Source organism: Gymnogyps californianus, chromosome 2 (assembly GCF_018139145.2).
Source record: "Gymnogyps californianus isolate 813 chromosome 2, ASM1813914v2, whole genome shotgun sequence".
Taxonomy (NCBI): domain Eukaryota; kingdom Metazoa; phylum Chordata; class Aves; order Accipitriformes; family Cathartidae; genus Gymnogyps; species Gymnogyps californianus.
Window position 1 is genome coordinate 31,169,895 of NC_059472.1, and position 13,822 is coordinate 31,183,716.

Consider the following 13,822-nt stretch of genomic DNA (forward strand, 5'->3'; position numbering starts at 1 on the left):
GCTTTTGATGTGCATGCTTGTAAAACTTAATTGCTCCAATTCAAGCTACAGAAAATGTGCCCAGTTAACATTGTTACAAATATCTGCAGCATTATATGCAACAGAGTTGTTTTGAAAAAATGTTTTGCTTTGAAAACAGATTCATTATACTTCAGTGAATATGTAATATATGCAAATATGTTTTTCACCTAAGTTGTTTACTGCGGCATCTTTTGATTTATGTCATGTATATTGTTGCATGCATGTTTGGCTCATGTAGTCTGCTCTGGATATCTTACAGAAGCAATTCTGAGAAAAGCTTTGTACTGTTTATACTAAACAGTCACTAAAACTACACCAGCTTCTCATATACCTAAAAATTGCTGACTTTTTCAATAAAACAAAATAGCACTTAAATCATAAAGGACAAAAAGATTTTTCTCTTTTGTAATCTTAATTTAACTTTCTGTCATTTTAATTTTAATAGCTGTGAAAGAGAACTCCTGTAAAGCTGTCTGTCAAATTGTAGAGATACAATTTAAAAGCAGCATTTTATATGAAGCCAAAATCCTTGTGAAAATGTTTAACGATCAGTACTGCTATGTACCATCTCAATGCTGATACAGATTCTTCCAAAGCAGTATCTTATTGTTGTAATTTTTAAGTGAAAGCAACACTATTTTCTGTCCTTCACTGCAGGTACTGTTCTTGAAAAGAAGAAAAAACATGGCTCATACAGTGAATGAACCTTAAACTCCTGGACCAAAAACTGAGGTTTTTTCATGAAGGATGGCAACACCATACGTTCCTGTTCCTATGCCTATTGGAAGTTCGTCATCCAGCTTTACAAACAGAAACCAAAGAAGTTCTTCTTTTGGGAGCATCTCGACAAGTTCCAGCTCCTCAAAAGGACAGCTGGAGGACTCTACAATTGGTAGTTTTAAAAAGATGAGCGTGCCTGACCAGATTGGTTCTACGTCGTCTGTGTGTAGTAGTCCACTTGTTAGGACTCAATTTACGGGTATGGATACATCCATAGAATACTGTACTCAGCCTGTAGAAGACATAGAGCAGAATACAGATTCCAGGAGCTGGGAAGATCGACCATCCACGCCTACTATACTGGGTTATGAGGTGATGGAGGAAAGGGCAAAATTCACTGTAAGTTTTGGGGATAATATAATTCATCCTGTAATGACAAGATAACAATTGAACGTACTTTGCATTCTCTTTCAGTAATTAATCCTGCAGTTCAGGGATGTTGCAGTATTTTACAAATATCATCTTAGCTTCAAAGTACTGCCATCTGACAGGAAAATATCGTTCCCGTTATACAGGTGGGAACATTGAGACTCAGAAGCAGTCTTTCCTGAAATTGTGTACATGGAATAGAAGGAATTCATTCTACTTTAGGTATCAATTTCTGCTGGAAAAGTCAGGAATTCCTTGCAGAGTTACAATTCCTTGTGAAAATGAACTTGTAAAAGTTCTGGATAGTTACAAATCTTAAATAAAATATAGTCTTTTATTTGAAATGAATGATAAGACACCCTGGTATCTGTCTTTTACAGTTATTAGTAATATGTACAACATTTGCATTAAAGTGCAGACATGTAGTTTTCAGCTTCCTGCATGGCTAGGTTTAGTTTCTAATAAGGGGAAATCTGCTCTGAAAACATCAGTGAGATGTCGCATATGCAGTATCTCATGACAGAACACCAGCTTAACTGATTTGTATTGATTTTTCTCAAAATGTACTGTAGCTGGCAATTCCATTTTTTTTACATGCTGTAAATACATTAACGCATTTGTGCATTTGTTTTTGTGGATGTGGTTGAAACATTTCTTTGAGATAATTCAGCAATGCTTGTGAGACTGATGGAAGTTGTTTGTTACTAATTATTTATTAATTATGTTACTTCAGGAGAGCAACATTAATCACAACTAGGTAAGGAGGAAGAAAAAACACACAAACTTTTTTTTCCTCCTGTTTTCTTTTACATTAGAAAAGTGTGGAATCCAATGCCCTTATGACAGTTGAAATACTAATCATCAAGTTCTTTTTGCAAAGAATTAAATAATGCTGCTTTTCAATTATTTGAGAATGATGGCTTGTCTTGTCATAAGTTTTTCAGTTTCTAACATCTTCATGCATGGTAGCATAAGAGAAGAGCCAAATTTTTTTTACATGTAGATTTAAAGATTCCTTTTAAATAATACCTTCAAAACTAAAACAATTATTAGTATTGTTATATTGACAAGGGTTAGTCTGAAAATATGCCAAGGCGTATTCCAGTGTGCATGTAAGATGTTCTTCAACTGTAGTTACAGTGACAACTTTGACTCCTTATTTTATGTAGAAGGCCAGGTTACAGTACAAATGAAACATTCTTCATCGTTAAAATGCTTGGTTGCATTTTTGCTCTTTCTGAATTCACTTCTGTTGCTGTCTTTGTTTCTAAAAGCACATAATTAACTGTTTGTTTTCAGTTGCATTTGAAAATAAGCTTGCTATTGTGCATTAAACCCAGCAAGTAATTAGTCCTAGAAATTCTGGTTGCTTTTGCAGTGCAAAATCAATGAGATGGAAGACAGTGGAAATTAAATTGAAATCACCTGTAAAAGAGAGGAGACTAAATTACTGAAGTTTTTTTACTGTTTGTTAGCATCTCATAGTTCCCAAAAATATGAATCTGAATTACTTAAGCTGGGTGATGTGCTAACTTCAAGAGTTAAATGTTAGTGCATGTTGGAGTACATGGCTGCTGAAGCTTATAGGAGAAAAAATCCTACACTGAAAATTGTCTCTGTAAGCAATTGGTCTCAAATGAGTTAGCAATCCTGGCATGTTCAGTTAGCACTTTTTTTTTTTTAAGCCAACTAGAAATGATAATGAGATGCTGAATCAGACAGAGATTGTTACTAAATATTGGCATATTTTCATTGAATATTTTGTATTTGTGGAATAAGGCCATTCAGGATTGACTGGAATTACGTGAATTTGTTGAATTCATTTGTAGTTTTTCCCAAGACCTTGTGTGAAGGAACCAACAGTTGGTTTTGTAATACTCTAGTTTTTCTTGTTTATTAATTACAAATCTTAAAAAAAAAAAAAAAACAAACCCCCAAAAAACTACACACACACACCCCTCCCCCCCAAAACCAACCCCAAACTTTTTTCAACTTTGGCCAGAAAACCAAAAATTGAGGTTTGGGGGTTTTTTTCAGATTGACCACGGGGTTTTTTGGCCAGTAATCATGAGCTGATTGCACTCCTTCTTACAATTAAGTTGACCATAATTTGTGAAGACTTTTTAGGTTGTATAATATTTGCTTGGAAAGCATTCAAAGTGAGGATCAGACTAACTGGGTGTTTTTTCATGTGTGCATTTGTAAGCAATGCCTTTGCAGAACTTTTAGTAGAATAAAAGAATAGAATACTGATTAGCAAATAAATCCGCAAGCATATTCAAAAGCTTCTTGTTCTGTGTTTTACTGTGTACTAGCAAAGAGTCTTCACAATTTTATATAGCAGTTCTGCTTTATGAAATTTTCCTAAAATAAAACTGTTTATACTTTTGGTATGACAAGAAGGCTAAAACATCCGTACAAACATTTATACAGAAAATGCAAGACAGAAGAATTACATTTGAATGCTGGCTTCACAGGTATGTCTTGCAGCTTGAATTTTAAAAGCTAATAGCTTTTTGTTAATGGCTGAAATATTGCCTCTGTCACAGTCCATGACTTCCACAGATGCTGCTGCTTGGAAGTGGAATTCTGTGTTTAAAAAGTAGATAAGAGAAGTACTTGCTGAAAAACTGCTTTTAATTTGCACCATAGTTATCTGTAGTATGTATAACTGTCTGCAACTTAATATGTTATAGAATACAAAAATGATAAAAACAGTCTCACATATGTACAGAAGTTGGCTAGCACTGGAGTTATCACATGCTGGGACTGCAACAAGAAAAATACATTTATCAGCTAAGACAACCTGCTGTGAAAACATGAAATACTGGAAAAGATTTTACTATGTAACAGATTAGAAAATGTTTTAAATAGAATTTGGTTAAATGCCTATATGGGATTGTTTATCATTGTGATTCCAAAAATATCTTTTTCTTCCTTCTAGTTTATTTTTTTTAACTAGAGAACATCTAAACTGGAAAGCTAACCCAGTACAATTGCAAAGCCTCTCTTTCCTTACATTGGAGAAAGTAAAGTTGTGATATGAGAACCTTTCTTTCCTAGACACTGTTTAATATTTTCTAATTGAAGTTGTGTGTTGTTAGATTCATTGCGTTCAGGCATTTGAGTATCGGTCCTCCTAAAAGGTAATTGTTTGATTATTTTTATTATTATTATTATTGTTTTATCTATTTGTTTTTAAATAGGAGAATGGTACTGCTGTGCTGTTGTCTTGCTAAATCCGATTCAAAGGATCCATTACTTCGGTTCTACAGTGCTAGTATAATTGTTCTGATGCAGTTATCTAGGGAAGTGGTCATATTTTGCCTGGAAAGACAAAACCTAATGTTCAAGACAAACGGAACCAAAGGAGGATGTTATTTTTATCCTGCATTACTTTTCCTTGTGAAGCAAGCTGGATGAGACATTTTAAAACAATGTAACACTCAGTACCTGATTATTACAGTCATCTTAAAAACTGATTGGCCTCAAATTCAGCAAAGGTTAAAATAGATAACTAAAACATATTTCACTTACCTCTTTGATAGCTGAGACTTGTTTATTCCTGGGGAAGAAATCTGGATGCAGTTTTACAAACCCTTTCTTACAGACAGAAAATAGTTAAATGTATTTAGGAATTATAGAAACTCCTTCCTTAAATTCTGAAATTAATTTATACTGTTTGTACTGATAATTAAGTTTGGGGTTTTTTTTTTTTAAATCCAGTTAAGGAATTTTTTTATCCACGAGTTTTGTTTCATTAAGAAATAAAGGATAATTTCAGCCTTTCAGCCAATGCAGCATGAAGTTCTGCACGTTTTTCTGATATTCCTGTTTTTCCACACAGGTATACAAAATACTGGTAAAAAGAAGTCCAGAGGAAAGTTGGGTGGTCTTCAGACGGTACACTGACTTCTCCAGGCTTAATGACAAGGTGAGCATTATACACTGGTAAATTCTCAGCTAACTTGCCTCACTCTTCTTTCATGTTTCATTTTCTCTGTCTCTCACATTTTTGTCACTTTTTTCTTTTCTTGCCTTTTTCTACTGCATATAAAATGCTATATTGATGAATGTAAAACATACGTTTCCTCTTTTTTTCAAAGATACATGAAACAACTACAGCTAGTGTAAAGAAGGTATTTCTTCATCTGAAGCTGTTAGTGTGCTTCATACTTTATATTTATTCCTAGTCTATGTGATAAAGGAAATTAACTCTTTAATAGTTGTATCCCCTGCATGGAAATAGAACTAGGGGCCTGTATTCTCTTGCAGGAATGATCCAGTAATTATTCAGTCCTTTTCAGTGTAACAAACTCTGCTTTTTTCATGATAAAACTGAAGTTTCATGAACATAAGAAGTTCTCTGTATGTTAGTCAGTCTTCAGTTGTTTTCAGTGTCTTTGAAGTTAATTGTGAAATATTGAATCAGATCTTTAAAGCTGAAGACAAAGATCCCAGGTAAATAGGAGTTCTGGGTCAACAACTTAACATTTTTAGAACACTTTTAAAGCAAAAAATGTTTGTCTAAAAAGCACGAGTTTTTTAATTGGTAAATAGTGTTTGGCTATCCCATTTAGCATTATTTCTACAGAAGCATAAAAGTAGAAAAACAGAATTACACTTTTCTTTGTCCTACGGTGCACTCCTGGGAATAATCTTTCATTGCAAGTTTAACACATTTTCTGCTATTGTGTTCTTTCATATTCGAGCTTGTAACTTTTTAACACTCCCTTTTCTGACCCGTAGTAAGGGATTTTTTGTATACCTTTTCTCCTTGGATCAATGTGCCTAATCAGCTAAGAACTTAATTCTGCTGAAATTTTGAATATGGACTTTAACTTACACATTTCTCTGGGTTCTTGTTTGACCTATTTGGATATCTTTTAGGCTACCTCTAAAACATCAGTGCAGTCTAAAACTACCACAAATTGTTGAATGTGAATTAGTTTAGCAATTTCTTTCTGAAGAAATTTCTATCTTTTAATTCAGTCTATCCTAAATTAAGGAATACCTTGGTATTGGCAAAAGCCTGACTTTTTTTGAGATGATGTTCTGGGGGTTTCAACTCAAATTTCAGAAGTCAAGTCATACAACAGTGTGTATTTTGGTCACCTGTATCAGATATAGGTCAAGAACTTGCTTACATGCATTGACTTTTAGTGTGGTTATCAGTAGTTTGAAAAATTAAAATGCTACAGGTATTCATTTTAGAATAGATATTTAGATTTTACAAGTGAAGTCCTTAGTCTTTGCAGTCAAATCTTTGACAAAAATGTTTGGCTTCTAGCACAATTTATAGGTATTAGGATTTCTGTTTAAAAGGAAGAACTTTATTTTTCCCTTGTGTCACTGACTGAACCTTTTTCATCTTTCAGTATATATCTAAACTTTTACTATGTTACTATTCTGTAATTCTCTAGAAGTTTCAGAATTTGGGTATGTTTCACTTCCTGGAGCTGGCATTTCTGTATTATAAAAGGCAATAAGGTCTTACGAACTGAAGAGTAAATGGTTATATGCACGCATCAGTGGTTCAAAAGGCAGGGTGCAACACTTGCAATTCCTTGTTCTCTAATGGCAAATATAGACATGAAGTTGCATGCATGTATACTTTCAGGATTTTCTGTATCCTATCTCCTAGAAATCCAGTACTATCTCCTAGAAATCCAATATAAACAAGAGAAATACACTATCTTATAAATCCTTTTCCCCACCATCCTTCTTGAGGTTGGTGGCAAATTATTCATTCCCTGAAATGGTATTAGAAACTTGGCATTAAATGGCAACTGAATTGAATAATCGATTACTATGATCACTGTGTGAATCAGTTTGAAGTATTAACAGAGAGGGAATGGCTTTTCAGGAAGACCAAGTAAAGACAAAAGGGCAGTATGTTTTGTGTGTGTCAGACATATACTTATTTGCAAGTCCAAACTGAACTGAGAGTTGGACTTTGGTGGGGCTAAAAATAGAGAAAATGTGAGAATAGGAGCAGTGTCACAATGGGGACATGTAGATAAAATCAGGACTAGATGAATGAATGCAGCTCAGCTAACTGACAGAAGCAGCTAGTCAACTTAGTAATGGCATTCTTTATTTGCCCTGATCTCTCAGAGAAAATAAAGAAGGCAAAATAGATAGCCGTAGGATCCTAGAAAGTGTTTTGTACTTCCACTAGTTTCTGAAATATTTTTGGTAAGGAACAGCTAATAAAATAGAAATGAATGGGAGTAAAAGAGCTCAAAACCATGGACTCTCCTTTTATGAAGAAACGAGTAAGTGCAGCAGCAGGTTAAGACTTGAAAAGAACTGATTTCAAGTGTGAGCAATAAGTTCTTTGAATGTCAAAGCTATCTACTTCCCAGGCAATGAAAAGGTTATGAAAACTCCATACCTACTGAAAGAAGACAAATAGAAGATGATGGCAAAGTAATCCAATGTAAAGGAAAGGTGAGATATTGCCAGTATGGGTACACAAGAAGCCACATAATGATATCAAAGTCAAAAGTAATTAAAAAAATACAAACAGATCAGCACAAGGAAAGTAGCACAGGCTTCTGAAGACTAAGGCAGAAGTGCTGAGTTGCAAGATGGACTGTCACAGGATGCTAAGAGCAATAGGTAAAGTTCTATAAATCATTAGAGACAGAAGTAAGGGAAGGAGGCAGTAAAATAACAGATCCATTACTTGAGAACAGACTATGGGAAGCAAATAGCAAAGACTGAAATACTGTCTTTTGCTGTAATATTAACAAAATTAATCTTAGTGGATGTTGGAACATGACAGAATTTGAGGGGTTAGGAGCAAAGGCTAAAATACAGACATTTGGCTAGATGCATAGGTTTTGTTTGTTAAGAACACCTAGTGGATTGGAGAAGTATGTGAAGAATACTCTTCGGTCCCAAAAAATGGTGGGAAAAGAACTTTGTAAAGTTTATTACTATGCTGGTAGAGATGTTGAACAAATAATGAAATGGCTAGTCTTAAGAACCAAGAAGTTAACCATTTCTCCCTGAGACTGTGCCTCATGTGACATGCATAATCTGTCATGTGATGATGTAGGGGAGAGACATCTAGAAAAGATGCTGGATCCAAGCAAGCAATCACAGCCAGCATAACTTGTCTGACCCACAGTTTTTCCTGCTGTGTCTGAGGAGTGTTCAAGAAAGAATGCCCCAGGACTGTGCTGTTGAAAATTAGTCTGCTGACAGCAGCTAGCTTTCTCATACTCTCTTCATCCACAAAAGGAGTAATCTGTGGGTAGGCGTACTCTTTCCTTAGAAATAAATTATATGATCTACATAACCAGACAAGTGAAATTACCATTAAGCAGAAATTTGTGTGGTTGAAAAGCTTTCCCAGCAATGGTTATCTGTGGTCCTCTCTACAACTAACACAGGAACTAATTTTGTTATCTTTTCTGGGTTCAGTTCTATTCAGTATTTTATTAACTTAAGAGGGGTTATGGAGCATAGAGTATACTTACATATATGGCATTAATGATAACTTGGTAAGAGATGAAGGAACTTTGGATGGCCAAAGAAACTTAAAAATAACAAGAAGAGTCTAATATCAAGATGAAATTCAGTAAAAGAAGAGGAAAACATATACTTAAATGCAGAAATAAAGAGCAAGGCTTTGACAATAAACTATTCTATAAATAAGAAACTAGTAATCATCATGGGCTATTTGAATATACAATACTTGTGATGTTAAAAAAGCACCCTTCTTCTGCTGTGAAATAGTACTTATATGAGCAAGGGTGATCCATTAACGTGGTTCTTCCTTTAAACTGTGTAGAGAGATTCTAGCTGAAACACAGTATCTGTTTTAACTTAATCTGCTGAAAGAGCTATCCATCAGCTTTTTCCGTAAGTCCATAAAGAGTAGTTAAATAAGTAAAGCTTACTGTCAGAAGGCTTAAATTTTGCCGCGCAAGGATCAAGACATCCACTGAAGAATTACCTTGCAGCTATGTAAACATTGAGTGCTAAACTGTTTTCAAGGCAGATTCTGGAATCCCTGTCACTGGAACATTGATATGAATATATTAGGTGTATGCAATACATCCCTGACAGAAGTTGGCTTGATCCTGTCTTCAGAAAAAGATTAAACAGTTCTTGTGGCAGTTGGAGGAACATTAGATTTTTGTAAAACCTGTTTGCTTTTTCTTGTTGGTTGTAAATCCTCTTTGAGATTTTTCTGTGTCAAGCATCCCTTCTAAGAAAAGGCATCTAAAAATTGTTTTTTATGAAAGTGTTAATGTTTTTTTTGATCTTCATGCATATTAGAAAAATAATTGGCATCCTTGGATAGGTCCATCGTTCTATAATCTTATGCTTCCATTCACTTGCCAATTTCATTTCGGAATTCAAAGAAAAATTCTAGGTATTTCTGACATTGAGTATACCCCATTACTATTTAAGTAACTCAAAAATACAATTTTGCATGTTAGTACTAGGTTTTGAGCCACATCCCTGCATATTGAAATTTTAATATTCTGGGTGTACAAGGAGCTACTCTTTACTAGAAATATCTCATGCATGTGTTGTAATTCATTCTCCTAGCCCCCCAAAAAAGACAAGTTGCAGAGTTGTAGGTCTGTAATGGGCTTTTATATATTTTATTTATACAGTACTTATTATCCCTGAGTACTTTAGAAGAAACACCACTGAAATGCTTACTCATCTGATACTTTTTACTTGCATACAATTTTCTTATATTTACTGATTCAAAGGCATTAAATAGCAGACTCAGACATTAAATAACAAAGCAAAGTTTTTCATTTCTATATGGTAAATTTGAGAGGTCATTTGATTGCGTAAGGCAACACAGCAAGTGACAGAACTGTGTCTACAATTTATGCTATAATTTGGATTGTACTTACGGTTGAGACTTCTGTTAAGCTCAAGCACAATGTAAGACAGAAAGATCCTGTAATTCTGAGTAAAGTCAGTGTCTGTGTCAAGTTCAGTATTACATCAAGACTTTTTTTTCTTGGTTTTCTTTGGCTTTGATTTCTGTTTCAGCTAAAAGATATGTTTCCGGGCTTTCGGTTGGCCCTTCCACCAAAGCGCTGGTTCAAGGATAATTATAATCCTGACTTCTTGGAAGATCGACAGTTGGGACTACAAGCATTCCTCCAGAACCTAGTAGCTCACAAAGATATTGCTAACTGGTACGTGATTAAACTTTGTGGATTTGGATTTTTTGTGTGTCCAAACTCCTCATATAGGCTCCTAGACTCTAGCAGTATATCTTTGAGCAACATAGTAAGGAATTCCATTAACATTCATGTTGTGCATTTGGTCATTATGTGAATTTAGTGTCCTATTAAATTAATCCCATCTTAACCTAAGCAAAAAAGGGGAATTGCAGTATTTTGAATTGTGCATGGTTAACTGCTAACTAAAAGCCGTAATATTTAAAATGTTAGACTAATCCCATGTTTACTCCTAAAACATTACTTCTGTGTGCTGAATGCAGACCTGATATATTGTTAATTTATATTGAGAGTAAATGTTAGGCTTTCATAATGGAAAGTACCTAACACTATTATGCGATTAATTCTTAAAATGTGTTTTAAACTAAAGGTTTTTAATTTGCATGACATGATAGTAATAGAAGTACCTTTATAGATTGCTTTTACATAAGTAAATGTAAACCACAAATCAAAAAAGGCTTAAGAAGAGTCTAAAACGCATAATGTGTTTAAGCAACAAAGTGCAGAAGTCTCTTTGAACAATATCTTTTTTCATACAAAGTGGAAGATTCTTCCAAAGCTGGAAGATGAGCAGAACATAATTCTGGCAAATGAAACGTAAAATCATTTTTATATAGGCCAAAAGAGAATTTTAATAAGCAAGTTTTTAGAGGCAGAGCAGTTGGTTCTAAAAACCTTTTCCAACACCAGAAATAAAAAAGTTGAGGTTGCTGTACCAGAGATTCTTTGAGGAATGACTCTGAGGAACTGTCTTCATCTGAAACTTCATTAAAAACAAAGAGTAAGAAATTCTCGAGAGTAAACAGCATTCCCTCAAGAATTTTGAAGGAACTAAAATGTAAAATTGCTGAGCTGTGGTGTGAGACCATGTAATGCTCATATCTACTTTTTAGTGGAATGGCTATTATTACATTTGGCACATTTTTATAAGCCATTTGACTGTTGAGTCTGGAAACTAGAGATTAGTAAGTCTGACTTTTGGTACTGCTTGTAATAAACCCAAAGTGGTAAGCAGGTAAATCAAAACAATACTTGGAAAAGCAATAATGTCTTTTGCAGAGGGAAATCTATGTAACAAGTAGTTATGAGGGAGCTTATATAAAATGGTTGAAAGGCAAGGGGAAATTGATGGAAATTTAGGAGTATTACATATGGAATGCTGGATCAGTTATGGACACTGATGATCAGAATATCTGGAAAAGGGAATGAACAATGAGATCATGAAGTATTGTAGAAGGATCTTGAGGCACTGAGTGACTAACATTAATTTTCATGTCATGAAGTGCAAAATGATGGTAAGTACATACATACAGAATCATAAACTCAGTTGGTTTTTTACAACCTGGAAAATAACTATTGGTATTGATACAGTTTTCTGAATCAGTTCAGTATTCAGCAATAGTCAAAAAGTTGCATAAAAATTGTTGAAGAGGAACTTGAAAGGAAAAAAAAAAAGCTGTGGGAATCTGAATTGCGCTTCCACATAGTCCAGTGCTAAAACACAGCATTCAATTTGAAAAGAGGGTCTACTAGAAGTACAGAGAAAGCAAGTAAGAACAGATGAAGCTACAGACAAACTTCCCTGCAAGAAGAGTTCTGTTCTCTTTAGTCTGTCATCTTGGGAAAGGGCTGACTAAACAGGGCCTATGAAATCATCAAGGGGATAGGGAAGGTGAGTAAAGAATGTTAATATTTTGGATGATTCATAGTCATCTCTCAGTATGTCACATTGAGTTGCGAAGCTTTGTTGTGAGATGTCAGAGGCAGAAAGCTTAAATGGTTTCAAAAAGAAATTGGGATTGACCTATTAAACTTGATTATATGGGTGAAATATACAGCTGAGAAGTTTAAGAACTTCCTGAATATTAAATTACACAATAATAGGTGTGCCAAAAAAAAAGGAGGTATTCTCTAAATGTCACTTACGTTACGCTGCTGGAGAGAGACTAGTGAGCTGGATGGACTTCAGTCTGCTTGAATAGGTCTGAAGGCTTTATGCTTCATGTTGTTGCAGCAAGTTTGGCATTTCAGCCAGCTTGTTTGTATCCTGATGATGGTCCATATGGGACAAAATAGTGTTTGTCATAATTTAAGGCAAAAAACCCCAAAACATAACTTTTAGACTGCATCATTTAAGAGATAGATAAGGGAATTTAAATGTTTGTGGAATCAGTTTGTATTTTGGTTAATGAACAGATAGTTAACTGAAATGTGGTTTTGAGGAAAACTCTAATCTTGGCTGTGTAAGGCTCTGCATGAAGATGAAGTTTTTTAATAAACTTTATGACCTATTGGTACAGCTTATGTTCTAATGTTTGGATCTATGGAAGATCTGGATTCCTCAGGAAGTGATTAGAACTAGGGAGATTTGATCTGTCTGATTTTCTTTTTTTAACCCACTTATCAGAGAATAAAAGTTACTATTAATGGAAATGAGTGTTTGCACCTTACATGAGCAGTGGTGAGCATCTGACCCTGCTTCCTCCTTAAAAGCTCACCATTTACTTATACAGTTTTGCAAGTAAGTCAAACTGCTTGGGTCGCACCAAAACCAAATGAGCCTTTTCTCTTTGTAGAGAAGTCTTTCATTTCTTTTTATGCACTGCATTATCATTGAGACATATTGACAGTGGGAAATTCGCCCTTCAGGGATAGGAGACTTCATTTGGTATACCTATTTTTTAATAAAACTAGATTCACAAAGTAGTTTAAAGATAAAATGTAAGATGGTATGCAGGTAACTAAATTTAGAGTCTGCGCGTTAAGGATTTCTTCTCATATTTTGCCTTGTATTGAAGATTAAGTGAAAGATCAAATTGAAATCCACCCACAGAGTTTAATGTGTTCAAGAAAACTTCATATAACGCATAAAGTGGAAGGAAGAAGTTTAACCTGCTAAACAGAAGTGTCATCTGGCTTTATATAGATGACACAGCTCTCCTCTGCCTCCACCCTGTGTAAGAAGCAACTTGAAAGGGAAGAACTCAGTCAGCTGTTGAGTCTTGTCAGGGATCCAATGTGCCGCACTGCCCCTTGCTGCCCTTCTTAATGCTGGTGTACGCTGGCCTTGCTGCCTCTCTTGAGAAGGCTGTCAGCTAGCATGGGAGCAAAGAAAGAAGCCATGTACAGCAATCTCTGTTACATGATGTAGAAGATTTCTATGATACTTCTCAGGCAGAATTTTTTCCTATTTGTTAAATGAAAGGAAGAGGTGTAACACATGGAGGGGAGAGCAGGGTCAAAGCAGACTCTCAGAGTAAAGCTAGGCAGCAAATGGATATTTATGCTATTAGATGCATATTTTAGTTAAAGAAACAGTGTTTTCAGTGACCTGTGGCTTTAAGTTTCTTGCGTTCCTTATGTAAAATAATGAATCTAAAGCTTTCAATTTCAAGAAGTTTTGAAAACTATAGAAAAAGAGAGTT

At 34.8% G+C, this 13,822-nt stretch overlaps 1 protein-coding gene across 4 annotated transcripts in view; it reads left to right on the forward strand.

Moving 5' to 3' along the window:
- The window catches only part of SNX16 (sorting nexin 16), a 29,387-nt gene that overhangs the window by 4,313 nt on the left and 11,252 nt on the right, over positions 1–13,822 (forward strand). For all 4 annotated transcript variants that reach the window (XM_050891330.1, XM_050891329.1, XM_050891331.1 and 1 more), the window contains exons 2-4: positions 679–1,140; positions 5,018–5,104; positions 10,204–10,352. In XM_050891330.1, coding sequence (XP_050747287.1) covers positions 769–1,140; positions 5,018–5,104; positions 10,204–10,352 — 608 coding nt within the window. In that variant the 5' untranslated portion in view covers positions 679–768. The remainder of the gene's footprint in view (positions 1–678; positions 1,141–5,017; positions 5,105–10,203; positions 10,353–13,822) is intronic.